The 16,132-nt window shown below is 43.9% G+C and overlaps 1 protein-coding gene across 1 annotated transcript in view; it reads left to right on the plus strand.

Moving 5' to 3' along the window:
* The first annotated feature begins 877 nt into the window (after positions 1-877).
* Positions 878-16,132, plus strand: part of LMAN1 (lectin, mannose binding 1) — a 24,305-nt gene continuing 9,050 nt past the window's right edge. Inside the window, exons 1-8 of the mRNA XM_007935502.2 lie at positions 878-1,115; positions 5,657-5,811; positions 5,891-5,998; positions 6,884-6,945; positions 8,708-8,807; positions 13,457-13,580; positions 15,306-15,364; positions 15,803-15,935. Coding sequence (XP_007933693.1) covers positions 878-1,115; positions 5,657-5,811; positions 5,891-5,998; positions 6,884-6,945; positions 8,708-8,807; positions 13,457-13,580; positions 15,306-15,364; positions 15,803-15,935 — 979 coding nt within the window. The remainder of the gene's footprint in view (positions 1,116-5,656; positions 5,812-5,890; positions 5,999-6,883; positions 6,946-8,707; positions 8,808-13,456; positions 13,581-15,305; positions 15,365-15,802; positions 15,936-16,132) is intronic.

Consider the following 16,132-nt stretch of genomic DNA (forward strand, 5'->3'; position numbering starts at 1 on the left):
AAAAAAAAAAAAAAAAAAAAAGTCAGTTTACAGTAGTCAGTAAATCAAAGACTAAGCCTGTCAATGCCCCAGGTCTACTGATCACTGTTCAGAGCATGTTAAATCCTCTCACCAAGAGGAATCAAAACCCAGGTCCATTTCAATGCACTGTTGCCACGGATTCAAAACTTGGAAAGCTCTTGGCAATGAGTTTTGAGAAAGATGAAGGCTACATGACAAATTCTTAAAAATCTGATTCAACACCAACAAAACTTTTCTGGGGCTCAACAATTGCAAAGATCACCTGCTCCCAGTTTGAAAACAACAACATGGATTGATGGAGGGATTGGGGCAGTTAATTAATTATTAGGCCATGTTTCTGAAAGATTTAACTATTAACAGTTCACCTAATGAAAACCAGCCGCTGAACAATCTTTGCCACATGAAAAAGGATGCCTTTCCTCGAACTAACACTGTACTGTAAAGGTTCATTGTAGCCAGAGAGGACTGATGTGTGGGTCTCCAAGTCTTAGAATTCCTCCTCTAACGGATTTAAGAGGCAGAAGCCTTCCTGCTGGTAGACATTTCCCCGCTCCAACTGCACTCCGCGTTAAGTGGTAGTGAAAGCTGCTTTGCAGCCCCAACCAAGAACGGGTAGCGCGTGTGGACCTCGTGGGCCCTAGGCTCTGCCTCCAAAGGGATGGCCCCGCCCCTTCCGCGTGTCCCCGCGCACAGAAGCACCAGGACTTACAGCTGCGGGATAGCGGAGGCTGGGGGCGGAGCTCACCCCTTGCCCTCGGGGCTCTGCAATTCCGCCAATCAGCGAGCGCCCTGTTGGCCGTCCGCAGCCTCCAGCGCCCCACCCCCTCCCGCCGGCCTCCGCGTCCCACAATCCAAGATGGCGGGCTCCAGGCGAAGGGGTTCCCCGGCCAGAGCTTGGCCGCTTTTCTGCGCCTTGCTGCTGACGATCAGTGGCTTCGTCGGAAGCGACGGCGTGGGAGGGGACCCTGCGGCCGCCGGCGCCGGAGGCACCCCGGCCACGCTGCCACATCGCCGTTTCGAGTACAAATACAGCTTCAAGGGCCCGCACCTGGTGCAGAGCGACGGGACCGTGCCCTTCTGGGCCCACGCGGGGAGTAAGCCGGGGCGGGGGCGGGGGTCCGGCTTCCCTCCGTCTGTCCGCCGCCTCCTTCACCCTGTCTCTGCTGACATCTTGGCGTCCTGAAGACCCCGTCCCAGCCAGATGCGCTAGGGAAGGGCCCCTGCTCAGCAGCCCTTCCTCCAGGTGCGCTCCGTTGCGCCAAGTTCCCTCCGCTTGCGGACCGGAGGGGACCTGCAGGAAGGCTGTTCTCCCATCTGCCTCCCCCTTCCTCTTGGCTTCCCTCCTGTGATCCCGTCGGCCCTTTAAGTTTCATCTGGAGGTGTTGTGTTACTCCTACACTTCAGCACTCGCTTCCCCGGCTCTGGGCATCACGTTTCCTGCTGCTGCCACGTCTCTAAGGGACACGTCCGCCCACCGCAGTCGTCCCACCCAGCGACCTGCTCGAGCAGCCCCGCGGCCCCTCTCCGGCTCCCCGAGTCCTCGCTCTGGCTCTTCGCCGGCGTTAATAGGGGTTCACGCTCCTGTTGGTGCCCATGCTCCTCCACCCCCCACAGCTCCGCAGCTCCAGCATACGTTGGTTTTACAGTAGTTTTTAAGTCTTTTTATGTCAGAAGGACATTCTTCTTAAACTGCTGGAGTTGCCTCTCCCATTGATTTGGTGTGTGATCTTTTCTCTTGTGTTAACTCATAACTTCCCAGTCGCAATCGTCCCTTTATTTAGGAGAAAGAGGGTTTTTATGGGGGGGGGCGTGTTTCTGAACCCTGATATTGAGCTTTTTGACACCTTTCTCTCTTCATTTTGGAGAACATGAAACAGCCTGTGCTCCGCGGTTTGTTCGCTCTGTGTGTTGGCACATTTCTAGATAAGAGACTTGTGGGAGCACTGACTTGGTGAAAGAACACATGTGCAGTTTTAGTGCTGATGTGTCACCGCTGACTAAGGGTTCAGCCACAAGCCCTTGGCATGCCGTAAACTGTTCAGTGACCATCAGATATACCCTTTGGAACAAGTGGCACATGCCTTTCTGTTAATGAGAGGCCATCAAGTTGGTTCCAACTCACGGCGACCCTATGTGACTTTATGGGGGGAAGGAGTTATATGGGGGACAATTTTAATTCCATGTTTGTTGTGCACAGAGTTTTAGATCATCCTGTACTTGAAACAAAATGTTGCATTTCTGGAATGTGATGACTGAATAGGAACATGCTTTGGGGAAGGCCTATTTCAGTGAAATTAATATGTAATTAGCAGGTGTAAACTTCAATTAAACTCAATAACCAAGTCATTAAGTATATGAAAGAGAGTGCAATTATGTTGTTACTCCGCAGACATGTATTGTATTATGTGCCCACTCTCTGCAGGAGTGTATTAGGGCATTTGTTATTAAGGTAAGGTTGTTCTTAATACACAAAGATGATGGAAATGATACCAAACACAAGTTTTTGGTTTTATTTATCTTTGGAGTGAGGATTAATTTTTCCGTGATGGGGATGAATTTATTCACACCTTTTCACTCCTGTACTTTGCTCTCCTCTTCTGCCTGCTCTTTTTCTCTCATGCACAAACCACATCAGCCACCCAAGACTTCATCAACTACTCAAATAAAAACTACTCAAATTAGTTACTTTGATTTGCCTTACCGTTTGTAACCGACTAAGCTAAGCTAGTCTACTGCAGAAATGTCAGGATCAGGACATTAACATTTCACGGCTGGACTGAATTTGAAATACTGAATTTGAAATCTGGCCGTAGGGGCAGCGGTGGTTTAGTGGTAGGTTTCTTCCTTCCATGCAGAGACCTGGGTTTGATCCTGACAGTACATGCTAATTATAGCGACCACTGCCACTGTTAGTGGAGGCTTGCTTGTTGCTATGGTGATGCATAGGGTTTGTTTTTTTTTTTTTAAGTGGAGCTTCCAGACGAAGACAGGCTAGGAGGAAAGGCCTGGTGATCCACTTGAAAATCAGCCAGTGAAAACCTATGGATCGTAATGGTCTGATCCCATCTTGCACAAGGTCACCTTAAGTCAGGGGCCAACTAGCCGGCAGCTAACGGCAGCAAGTTGAGCCGTGCCGTCTGTGTCTTCTGCTCCATGAATATCTTCCTTCTTTTATTGTCACTGTAATTTTTTCAGTCTCATTATTCTCTTAACTCCATTGATCATTTTTTTCCCTTTTTGACCCAAGTTCCATTACTAAAAACAATGAAAAATAGAGAAATTTAACATTTGCTTCAACATGGTTCTTTACTTTTGTCCCAAATTAGTACCATGTCTGTGCTTCTTTCTTAACTCTGCTGTCCTTTGGTACTGTCCGTGCAGATCCTTGGGTCCATAGGGCAAAAATTGATGACAATCTGTAACCCTTTACAGCACTCAGAGCTCTTTCACCTTTATTATCTGACTTGATCCTTAACAGGCAAATCAGGTGTTACCTGTGCCATAGATGAAAAACTGATACTCAAAAAGTCAAGGTTCTTGGAAAAAGTTTTTGTTGTTAGGTGCTGTCGAGTCAATTCTGAATCATAGTGACCACATATGGCAGAGTAGAACTGCCCACAGGGGTTCTTGGCTGTAGTCTTTACAGAGGCAGATTGATAGTGCATGTCAGTACACTAGAACTCACATCCAGGTCTTTTGATTCTGTGTCCAAGGCTCTATCCATGGTGCCTTGTCTCCCTGGCTCCCCCAAAAAAACCTTTGAGGGAAGGAGGTGATGGTAACAAACAAGGACTGATCTTACTAAAGTGTGTCATCTTTTCTTTTTTGTCAGTTTTCCTGCCTGCATAGTATAATGTTGTTAGGTGCCATCTAGTGAATTCCAACTCATAAAGACCCGATGTACAACAGAATGAAATACTGCCTGGTCTGAGCCATCTGCACACTCATTGCTGTGTTGGAGCCCTTTGTTGCCACTGTGTCAGTCCATCTCCTTGATGGTTTTTCTCTTTTTCATCAAATGCATCAGTTCTTCAGTCTTCCTTACTCATTGTCCAGCTTCTACCTGCATATGAGGCAATTGAAAATACCATGGCTTAGGGCAGGCACACTTTAGTCTTCAAGGTGACATCTTCACTTTTTAATACCTTAAAGAGGTTTTTTGCAGCATATTTTCCCAGTGCAAATACAACGTCTGATTTCTTGACTGCTAGTTCCAAGGGTGTTAATTGTGGATCGAGTAAAATGAAACCCTTGATAGCTTAATCTTTTCTCTGTTTATCACGATGTTACTTATTGGTCCAATTGTGAGGATTTTTGTTTTTTTTTTTCATATTGAGGTATAATCTGTACGGAAGGCTATAGTCTTTGATCTTCATCAGTAAGTGCTTCAAATCATCTTCACTTTCAGTATGCAGGGTTATGTCATCTGCATATCACAGGTTGTTAAAGAATCTTCCTCCAGTCCTGATGCTGCTTGCTTCTTCATCTGAGTAGCCAGCTTCTCAGATGAAGTGATAATGCAGTTGTTTATTTCCCAGCATTGATGTTAGAGCTGGTTAATATCTGAGAGAGTGTGCTAGAATTGCACCAGTTTTAGCACAGATAGGTACTTTAATGAGGAGCTCTGGTAGCATAGTGGCTAAAGCACTTGACTGCTAACCAGAAGGCTGGCGGTTCAAACCCACCAGCCACTCCTCGGAAGGAAGGTTGGGCAATCCTACTTCCGTAGTGATACTGCCTCGGAAACCTAAGGAGGGGTCGCTATGAGTCGGGCCGACTCGACAGCACATAACAACAACAACAACATTAATTGAAACATTTATATGCACTTATGTAGGCACTTAAATGCCTATGAGGTTGCTAGCAGACTTAGTGAAGTGGATTAGCTTGCCTAAGATCACACAGCTAGTAAATGGTGGCTCTGGGACCAGAGCCCAGACTAGCACCACAATCATCATTTTGGGGATCACCCTTATTTTTGTTAATTTGCTGAAACAGAAGAAATGTTTATTGAATTGCAATTCAGGTGGCCCTTTTCCTGGAAGAATGTACGCAGGCACAAAGCTTTGCATATCCTACCTGGGCTGCATACGGAAGTGATCGAGCTAAGTGCCTTCATTTTACAGGTGAATGTATGGTGAACTCAAGAAAAAGAGAGTGATTTGCTGAAAGTCACACAGCTGAACTGAAACTAAGAACAAGTGTTTTGATTCCTCGTGATACTAGGAATCTTTTCACAGTTTGAACTTTATAACATTTGTCAACTGGTAAAATGCATTGCAGTTTTTAAAAAATAATATACACATTATTTTGGGGGTATTTAAAAAATGAATCAGATAGTTGGTTTGTCTTTCAGGTCATAATTTCCTCCCACTCACCCCTTGACCTTGTAATATATGGTTACAGCTTTAATCTTTTTGCAGATACTTCACTGTTCAAAGGGTAAGGGGAGATTTGAGAAAGCCCTAAAGTTGCAAAGATGATGCTGTCAACATGAAATTTTTTCCTAACAAAATGATTGAGCAGGTTACTGGGTTAAAATGAGATCTCTCCAAATATACGTAGCAGCTCAGTGATGATTTGTTGAATTTTACTTAGTTATTACTTACGGCCTCTTTTCTCTTATTTGTTCTAGATGCCATTCCAAGTTCAGATCAAATTCGAATAGCACCATCTTTAAAAAGCCAAAGAGGATCAGTATGGACGAAGACAAAAGCTTCCTTTGAGAACTGGGAAGTGGAAGTGACTTTTCGAGTGACTGGAAGAGGTCGAATTGGAGCTGATGGCCTGGTATGACAACTTCCTTAATTTAGAAAGTGTATGTAAATGTGTATGCCACCAGCTGCTGATAGCTCTTGTGTATTTACAGGCAATTTGGTATACAGAAAATCAAGGCTTGGAGGGGCCTGTGTTTGGATCAGCTGATATGTGGAATGGTGTCGGAATATTTTTTGATTCTTTTGACAATGATGGAAAGGTACATTTAATTGTTAGAACTGTTGTCTACTTTAATAAATTAGGCTGTGAGAGAGATAGCTTACTTAGCAGCCAAATAGTAGAGAATTCTCCAAACTATTTAAATGTATTGCTTAATTTTAAATATGATGCTGGGATTTATAAATTTAAAGATAGGAGTACGCAGTTTGTTAAACGTTATGACTTGAGGTCAAAATGGAGCCCTAAATGTGAGAACTTTGCAATGACCCCTCCACCTCCTGTATGTGCCTAGTAAATGTAATGGTTACATGTGAGTCCTTTTGATGTAGGCAGTAAAACCTGCCGTGTTTAGAAAACTAAGTTTGCTCTCATGAGAAAACTACTGTTAACTCACATTTTACTATCTTTTTATCAGGCCCGTTTCTCTGATGATCTCTCCCAAAGAAGTTAAGAACAAAATGTCCTATGTGTTGGAAGCATACAGTTACTTGTGCGTTAGCAGCCCTAAGATTGGTGACCTTTGCTGGAGTTCGTTGTTGGTTCCCTCCTGCTTCTCAGAGGTCACCATGAGCAATTGAAAGGAGAACTTTAAACTAGTAACTCTTTGAAAGCCAAGGCCATGTTAGCCCTCCTCTCACTGAGTTCGCATAAATCCCACACTTGTGCCGGGCTCACAGTGCTGTTGATATCAAGAGTGAGTCCGTTTTGATTGAGATATTAAGGGACTCTGCTTTTATATGACTGTTTCTATTGGTGGGTTTTTTGGTTTGTTTTTAATAAGTAGAAATCTCTTGCATCAGTATTATTTTAAAATGTTAGTTAAGTCTTAGAATTTGAGAGATGTAAGAGACCTTGTAGCACACCCAGGATGATCTAGAATTCTTGATCTAAGGACTTTAAAACAAAACATTCTCTTTATTTTTAGAAAAATAATCCTGCTATAGTAATTATAGGCAACAATGGACAAATCCATTACGACCATCAAAAGTAAGTGTGTGGTTTTTACATTATTCCTGATTTCATCTTCTCTTTGGAAACTTACAAAATAGATTGTTACAAATCTGAACACTTTCCAAAAAGAAGAGTCTTCTTTTTTAAGACGTGGTTTGTAATTGGTAGGAAAGCCTTACTTTAATTTGGTTCTGTTTTAAAGTTCTTTTTGTGGACCACCTCGGGTTTCAGACTTAACCATGTGTAGTTTTATTTAAAATACATAATTTTTTTTTAATGGTTGTAAAAATATATCTGACACAGCGTTTGCCAATTCAACATTTTTCAGGTATATGGTTTAGTGTTATCAGTTACATTAATCCTGTCGTGCTGCGGTCATCCATAATCATTGCCAAATTTCTCATCACCAGGAACAGCAACTCGCTTCTTCCCAAACGGTGGCCCCTCTAGCCCTGGTACCGCTTATAAACTTCATCCTCTATAATTTGCCTGTTTCCTTTACATGAGATGAACAGTAGGACTGTGCCCTTATTTTGAGGGTGTGTGACATTCCTGGCTCTTCAGCTTCTGCATCTCCATTAAAATGGATCTTTCAGAAATAAAGTTCAGAGCTCTGACCAAACTGATGAGGAAGCAGTTCCACCTCACTGTTGTTAGGTGCTGTCAAGTCAATTCCAACTTTTTCATTCCAGTCACCAGTAATTACCAACACATCTTGATTGTGCATTTGGTCAGTTTCCGACCCCATGTACAGCAGAATGAAACACTGCCCAGTCCTGTGCCATCCTCACAATTGACCTTAGTATTGCTTTAAAGACTCGCAGTGGGTTACAAAGCTGCTCAGGTATTTGATCTGTTTATAATGTGTATGAGTTAGCTCGTTATGTTTTTATCTTTACATTATGGAGGGAGGAATTGCCTTAGCCACTCAGTGAACTGTAAGAACTACACAGGTTTCCCCTGCTGTCTGAAAGTACAGGATTCCGAAGAGACCTTTCGTCAGCTGAAATGATAAGTGAAGAAGCAGTTGCCGTTAATTTATATGAGGAAAATATTTGAACATTTCCAGACTCAAAAAATAACTTACCAAATCATACCAAATAGCACATAAACCCTAAAATAACACTGACACGCAGTGTTCCCAGACCGTTCACAGGTACGGCTACTCGCTGCTGAGTGTGGTTCCTGGGGAAGGAGCTGGGCGCTGCCTCTTTAGTGGCTCATTGCAAACATGTTAAACGCTCCTGTCACTTTGCACCTTTTTTCATCAAAGCAGAAATCCTCTTTGGATCTCTTTCAGTGAAAACAGGTTTTAACATAGGTCTTTCCTAAAAGGAAGTGGTGTAAAGCGAACTCCAAAAGTGGCGGGTACCTGTCCTTACTCATTCTCTTGTTGACTCTTTCCTGTCATGATTTTCAACCCTACTGGTTTGTCACAACTACCTGGATAGCTGAAGATAGAGGGAGGCGGGGAAGGGGGCCTTGGGCTCTGCATTGTGACAGGTTCTGTGAGTGGCTCAGATTCTGCCCTCATCTGGTACAGAAGAGTGTGGCCTCCCTTGCTGCAGCAATGCGTGGTAACACTGGGCTTCTGATGTTACCAGACTTGTGGTGGGAACCATGGAGACATTGCATGGCAACTTTGTGTCTTCTGAATAATTAGCTTGACATAGCCCAAGACTTGGTTGTAACTTGATACTATGTTGATACTTGACATTAATCATTTTACGTAATGCATTTTTAAATATTGGAAAACTTTCTTAAGTTATTCTTTGTTTTCCTCTTCCCCATACTATAGTGATGGTGCTAATCAAGCTTTAGCAAGTTGCCAGAGGGACTTTCGTAATAAACCCTATCCTGTCCGAGTAAAGATCATATATTACCAAAAAACACTGACGGTAAGTAACAGGCTCTCAGAGATACTCAGTGGACAGACAGGATTGAGTGGTTCTCAGTGTGAATTCTTGATAGACATTAAATGCACTTACATTGAATGTTGTTCGTGTGTTCCTCAGTGTTAGTACAAGAGAGCAAGTGGCCTCTGTGCTGGTATAAGTGGTCATCTATGGCAAAACCTGTCAGTAGGTTTGCGTTCAGTCAGTAAATGGTTAAACACTCAGCTGCGTGCCCGGTGTTATATACATACTCTGGTCTTCAAGGCTGCAAATGTAAGATGAAGGCCATTCTGAAAGAACTGTAGTCTAATGAGGGGAGACCTGTAACATTACGATGCTAGGTGAGAAATAATGCAGATACCACTAAGGGATCCAGGGATTCAGTGCCTGTAACCACCAGATGGGTGTGGGCTAGGTCGGAAACAGTTTCTCAGAGCTGAGCTGTACCTTGGAGGGGTATAGGAATCTCCTAGATTTGGAGGCCTATTCCAGTCAAAGAAACAGGCACAAGGACTTGAGAGAAGTTAAAATGCTTGGGAAAGGCAAGTAGTTTGCTATGACTAGAGACTAGAGGAGATCCATGGGAAGGGAGGTTCAACGGTTAGCAGTAATGTGGCTGGCCACATGTCACTGATCTTGTAAGGGACTGTTTAAAGGCTCTTGAGCAGAAAAATGAGGTGATCTGATTTGCAGTTCAGGAGGGTGATGTAGGCAATGGTGTTCTTATCATGGTATTTGTGAAAGGAGCAGAGAGGAAATCATTTTGATTCCTGGAATCTTATTAGGCTGTGCTGTGTGTTTAAGTTACGTGCAGTTTCTCATTTGAACTTACCACCAGGTTTCAATGAGAAGCTGAACTTGGACTGTGTCATGCCAGATAGGTAACAGAACTGGGATCTGAACCAAGCTCTGTCCTCACTGGAAGACCTCAACTGTGGTCTGAGCTCAGGTAGTGGCCAAGTGAAGACAGAGCTGAGTAGGGGTTAGAGACTATAGGAGTTAGTACCAGTTTGCTTGGGGCTGGGGTGGGAAGTGAAGAGAGGTGAAGATACTTGTGGAGTCAAAGATAGTTCCTGACTTTCTGGCCACTTAGATGAGTAATTGGAACCAATAACTGAAAAGGGGACCAGCAAAGAAACAGCCCATCTGTATGTGTGTATGCATGCTTGTGTGTGTGTGTGTGTGTGTGTGTGTAGGGGTGGGAAAGCAGAGAACTGGTTTAGTGGTAGAAGGTTGTGTTTCGGCTGACATTGAGGTGAATATATATCCAGTTGGCAGGTATGATAACTGAGATCACTAATGCAATGTGAGCTTTGTTTTTTAAAGGCAACAGTCAAAAATATTTGTATGAATTTTTCTTATCCCCTAATGATGAGCTAGCTTTCTCCTATGCATAAAACTCTTAAAAACAAGCAGTTCTTTGGGAACCTTGTTAGTGGCTCTCCTTTAAGTTAGAGATCTCACATAGAGGAAGAGTGCAGTCTCTGATGATTGACTTGGATTTGAGTTCTGCTGTAATTGTTAGACATTCCATCGCTGTCATTCAGGGTCCTCAGTAGTCACATTTGACCTCCCATGGCAGAACACCAGCTGTGGCAAGTACACCATTTACCTGAGTGCACAGCTTGCAGTGAGGCTGCCTGCGTGACCCAACCCAGTGAACCTACAGCATTCCCCAAGATAGTAGCCCTGCAAAATGTACTCCCCAAGAAGAGGTCCGTACTCGTTGAGAGGGCACCAGGCACTGCTGCACATACAGGCACCTTAGCGATTCGGGGAGGCCTCAGCAGAGAAACCTTTATTTAGCCCCACATTTTCAGACTGACTTGACCTTGCGATTCTTTTTTCACCTAGCATCTGTCCATGTCCTGGTAGAGGTAGCGTGCTGAAGGGCCCATGTTGACACTTGGCTGCGCACATGAATATGACTTACAGGTTCTCACCTTTGTGCGTTTGCTCAGACTGTCATCTCTTCCTGGAATGTGCTGTCCCCTTTTCTCTCTGCCTGGTAGAGTCACACTCTTCTTCAACACCTGGGTCAGATCCCTTTCCACTGGATTTCCTGAATATCACCTGTTCATGAACTACCTCTTAAACTTTTACAGTTTTTGTTTTTGTTTTTTTTGCTGACTTGACCTTTAAAGTCTGCTGTCACGAATTGCTAGTTAACTATGTGTTTATATGTCTTTTCTCATTGGTATGTTTGTAAACTTCTCAGTGCAGGCATTACACTTAGTATGCCTCAAAAAAATACCATTGCCATGGGTTCGATTGTGACTCACAGTGACCCTGTAGGACACAGTAGAACTGCCCTGTAGGGTTTCCAAGGCTGTAATCTTCGCAGAAGCAGATTGCCACGTCTTTCTTCCACAGAGCAGCTGGTAGGTTTGAACTGTCAGCTTTCAGGTAGCAGCCAACCACTTAAGCACTGTACCACCAGAGCGCCTTCTGTATGCTTCGTAAAACCCAGTGCCATCCAGTTGATTCTGACTGATAGCAACCCCCCTTGCATTTCCAAAGCTGCCCCTCCTCACTCACCTGGGTGTGGCGTCCCATCGCCCCTCCTCAGTCACCTGGGTGTGCCGTCCCATCGCCCCTCCGACCCCTGGCCACCCTGTCTGCTCCGTAGGGTTTTGAAAGCTATGACCTTTCAGAAGCAGATAATCAGGCCTTTCCAGTTCCCTCTGCGTGAATTTGAACCACCAACCTCTTGGCTAACCTTCAGGCACTTACCCATTGGCACCACCCAAGGACCCTTCTTAACTCATGGTACAATATGTAAACATCTTAAACCCTCCTCCTTTTTTAAAAAACAATTAGAACTAATGGTGAAGACCCCTAGTGGAGTTTCAGTTTGTTGAGATTGAAGTTTTTATTTCTGGAATTAGAATGTCTTAACGTGTAATTTTTTTTTTTTTTAAACACTCAAAGGGCGTGACGGTTGATTCTTATCCGAAAGACTGTAGAGGGGAGGACCAGTTGCAACAGATGTAAATGGACATAGGAATATTACTGGTTACTGATCAGAAGAAATAGAGTATTAATTTCCTAAATGATAGGTGGAAGCAATTTGGCAGGAGTCCACATTTCTATCCTATTGCGTCTACAGAGGAGCTGTTCACATTGACGGGCGTTGTATTCTGTTGAAAATGTGGGTGAAGTACTGTAACGCCTTATGTGTGTGATGTAATCATCACCCCTGAACTTGGAATCCTGGAAGTAACTGTAGAAGTGCCTGAACCCTGTGGCTGGGTGCCTGCCCCCTTTGCTTCCACTCTTTATCTCGGGGAGATACCTTACTTGGGGTGAGGTTAGTGCTTGGGCTGTGAGAGACTCAGGGCGTTAAAGATGCTAGAGCACTACTTGACTGGGGTAATGAAAAGCGTATGCAAGCGTCTGTTTAAATGTGAGGCTCTTCAAGTAGGAGCTCTGGTGGTGCAGTGCCTAAGGCATTTGACCACTAACCAGAAGGCTGGCGGTTCAAAACCACCAGCCACTCCTTAGAAGGAAGACTGAGCAATCTACTTCCATAGAGATACCTCCTCAGAAACCCAAGGAGGGGGGCTATGAGTTGGAACTGACTCCACGGCAGTGAAGTTTGGTTTTTGGTCTTTTTACTTCAAATATAAATTTCAGAGTAATCATTTATATGTCTTGTTTGCTGTTTTCATTTTATGTCCTTTACTGGCCATTTAGGAGCTCTGGTAGTACAGTGCCTAAGGCATTTGACTGCTAACCAGAAGGCTGGCAGTTCAAACCCACCAGCCACTCCGTGGAAGGAAGACTGGGCAATCCACTTCCATAAATATTTACCACCTTGGAAACCCAAAGGGGGTCGCTGTGAGTCAGAATCGACTTGATGGCAGTGAGTTTAGTTTTTTTTATTTTTCTGGCCATTTGACATCTGTCGCTTTTGTTGCCTCTGTACTAACGTAATGATATTCCAAATTACCCCACTGATTTAATGAAGCTCACTGTTTGTTGAGGCACTTGATTTACTTCTCAGCCAAACCAAGCCCACTGCCATTGAGTTGATTCTGACAGCAACCCCCACTGAGTTTCCGAGGCAGTAAATCTTTACGGAAGTAGATTGCCCCGTCTTCTTTTCATAGAGGGCTAGTGGATTTGAACAACCAACCTTCTGGTTAGTAGTCAAGTGCCTGAGGCACTGCACCACCAGAGCTCCTTCTCAGCCAGTTCTTTAAATAAAAAAATTTAACCTGTAGGTTTGCGCTCTGTCACTGGGGCCTTAGAACAAATCTGGTCCCTCTTCCGTCTGACAAATTAAACAAGAATAATCCTGGTTCCCACATCTTCTTGAGATCATATGTCTAGTTTAGAGAGATTTTCACTGAGAGTTATTAAAATTGTTTTCTTTTTAAGCTTACGATACATAGTGAAGCCAAAAAAAAAAAAAAAAAAACAGTTTCTTAAGTGAAATATGTTACTGTCCATTGATACTGTGGGAGTGAGATTTTGTGTTAGATGAGAGATTTTATCCTTCATAATAATTACAGGAAACTGAGTGCTGTTTGGCAGATGATTATCAGATAAAATACAAAGATTGAATCATATTAGTCATAAAATTGACTGATTGCAATTTGTTTTACAGCATCTTTTGTAGAAGCTATAGCCATAACATGTCTTTCTAGGTAATGATCAATAATGGCTTTACACCAGATAAAAATGATTATGAATTTTGTGCCAAAGTGGAAAACATGATCATCCCTGCACAAGGGCATTTTGGAATATCTGCTGCAACAGGAGGTCTGGCAGGTAAATATGAAACATTCGTGGATTCAGTTTCATCGGAAACAGTATCTTTGAGGACAGATAGACTTGTCCCTTTTAACCTTTGAAGGCTGGTAGAACCTTCCCATAGTCTTGGGTGCCATCTTTTGGTCTGTTGGCGTGCTAATTCTGTCCTCACGTTGTTCTGTGGGTGCACGACTGGTTGGGTGTCAGTGTGTATGCTCTGCAGTGAAGGGACATCGTTAACTGTTCAGGCTTCAAAGGTTCATTGCCAAGTGTTTTAGGAGCCTGAGTGGCTCGTGATATAAAAATGAATTTGGCAACCTGAGGAAATAATATCTGGGGACTAAACTTTAAAACATCTCCCTTTTTTCCTATAGGTGATGATCAGTGATGTTACCATTTGATGTTAATATGTCTTTTGGTTGTATGATACATTGTAGTTTAACCTGTTTTCAAGTATATGGGTTGTTCCTTACAACACCCAGGAAGGAGGTTGGATTGAATTTTCCCTGTTTGTACATGAGCTTGCCAGGCTTAGAAATGATTTTCTGACAATCATATACATGGCCAGACTGGCCAGGCTGGTTTGGATGTCTGACTCCTTAGTCTAGCACTCTGACACTCGCCAGGCTGGTCTGGGTGCCTGGCTCCTCAGTCTAGCTCTCTGTTACACTGCCCTGCTTCTCCTCAGACTAGCTAGCACGCACTGTAGAGTATGTTGCGCCTCCCGATCCCTGCAGAGTGACGGCAGGCATGGAGATGGGTACACAGCAGAAATGAATTGCCATTATTCGGTGGATGTGGCTGGCTGGAATTGGGATTTTGGTTACTGTTCACCAAGTTTGATCCACTGGGTCCCTGTTTTCAGCTTAAGCAGTTTGGGATTTATTTGATTTTTTTAAATATGACTTTAGAAAATGAAACAAAATGAAAAATAACAAACCCACTGCCATTGAGGCGATTCTGACTCATAGCAGCCCTGTGAGTAGAACTGCCCACGAGGGTTTCCAAGGCTGTAAATGCTTGTGGAAGCAGTCTGCCTCATCTTTCTCCTACAGAGCAGCAGGTGGGTTCAAACCGGTGACGTTCGGTTAGCAGCCAAATGCTCTAACCACTGTACCACCAGAGCACTTATGACTTTAAATAAATGAAATGATTAGTATTTGTTGTGTGAGGGAGGCAACTAGGAATGGTGTGTAGACAGACTGACATCATGTGACCTGGGTGCTTGGAGAGTGGAAGGAAGGAGGTGCTCCACCAGGACAGCAGTGTGTGTCGGGCCGTCCGGTCACCAGGAGGGAGCAGGGAGAAGAAGGCAGGAGTGGTACGTGCCACGGGGAAAGTTCAGAGACAGGCACGTCCAGGAAGCGCTTGGAGACTAGGCTGTTGTCCCATTTGGCTCAGGCGTAATCCAGGAAGGATTTGTGGAAAATACGAGAGGGTTTTGGTGCCCCAATCGGGGTCTGGCTGTCTTTGACCGTTCCTGTGTCCATTTCTTCACAGGGCATTGAGTAAACGTCCACTGTATGGCAGATGTTGCTGCATAGTTTGGCTTAGGGCTTCAGAAGTGGACTTAGTTTACTTCTGATGGCAGTCTTTCAGATGAGTATTGTCTGTACCAAATCAGAGCCAATATTATTTTCTTAATTATTTGTAATATAGATCTATAAACTAAATGCACAGCTATAAAAATAATCTGGTTTGAAGCTTTTACAGTGTATTTTTTTCCGGACTTTTTATTTCTAGATGACCATGATGTTCTTTCCTTTCTGACTTTCCAGCTGACTGAGCCTGGAAAAGAACCAGTAAGTGTATACACTTTCCCAAAAAGGCTATTTTCGGTTTAGTGGTACCACCTCATGGCCGAGACTTGGGATGACTGGCCTAGGCTTGGTCTCGTTTCTGCCACTTACCACTGTGGGGTTTTGTGCAAGTCACTTAGCCCACGTAGCCTCCATTTCCTTGGGGTTGAGACACAGTGTTTGTACCAGCCATGTCATAGTGTTGTAAGGATTGTATACAATAGTGCACAGCAAGCACTCTGTAAGAGGTAGTGGATGTTAGTACTTTTTGTTGTTAGTAGTAGTAGTGAGAGTAATTAGCTATGATTTAAATAAGAAAAAATACTTTATATTAACTTTTTAGCTAGTGGTGGGGTAGCTAAAATAAGAGAAAGGAATATATTGAGGCATCTCACTGGTCTTCTCATGTTTTCAATGATCTGTTCTTAAACTCCAAAAAAGCCTACACCAGACAAAGAAATTTCAGAAAAAGAGAAAGAAAAGTATCAGGAAGAATTTGAACACTTTCAGCAAGAATTGGATAAGAAAAAGGAAGAATTCCAGAAGGACCACCCTGACATACAGGGACAACCCAGTGAGTTATGGTGGCCCACTCTCGGTGCTGCGGTGTGGTGAGGCTGGGCACCGGGGTCGGGGTGGGCCACCCTCGGTGCTGCGGTGTGGTGAGGCTGGGCACCGGGGTCGGGGTGGGCCACCCTCGGTGCTGCACTGTGGGGAGGCTGGGGTCATCTGGGCCCTATGTTCGTTCCATCCCTGCCCTCTGAACTGGTA

This window comes from Orycteropus afer, unplaced genomic scaffold (genome assembly GCF_000298275.1).
Source record: "Orycteropus afer afer isolate SDZICR_OR568_19922 unplaced genomic scaffold, OryAfe1.0 scaffold00029, whole genome shotgun sequence".
Lineage (NCBI taxonomy): Eukaryota > Metazoa > Chordata > Mammalia > Tubulidentata > Orycteropodidae > Orycteropus > Orycteropus afer.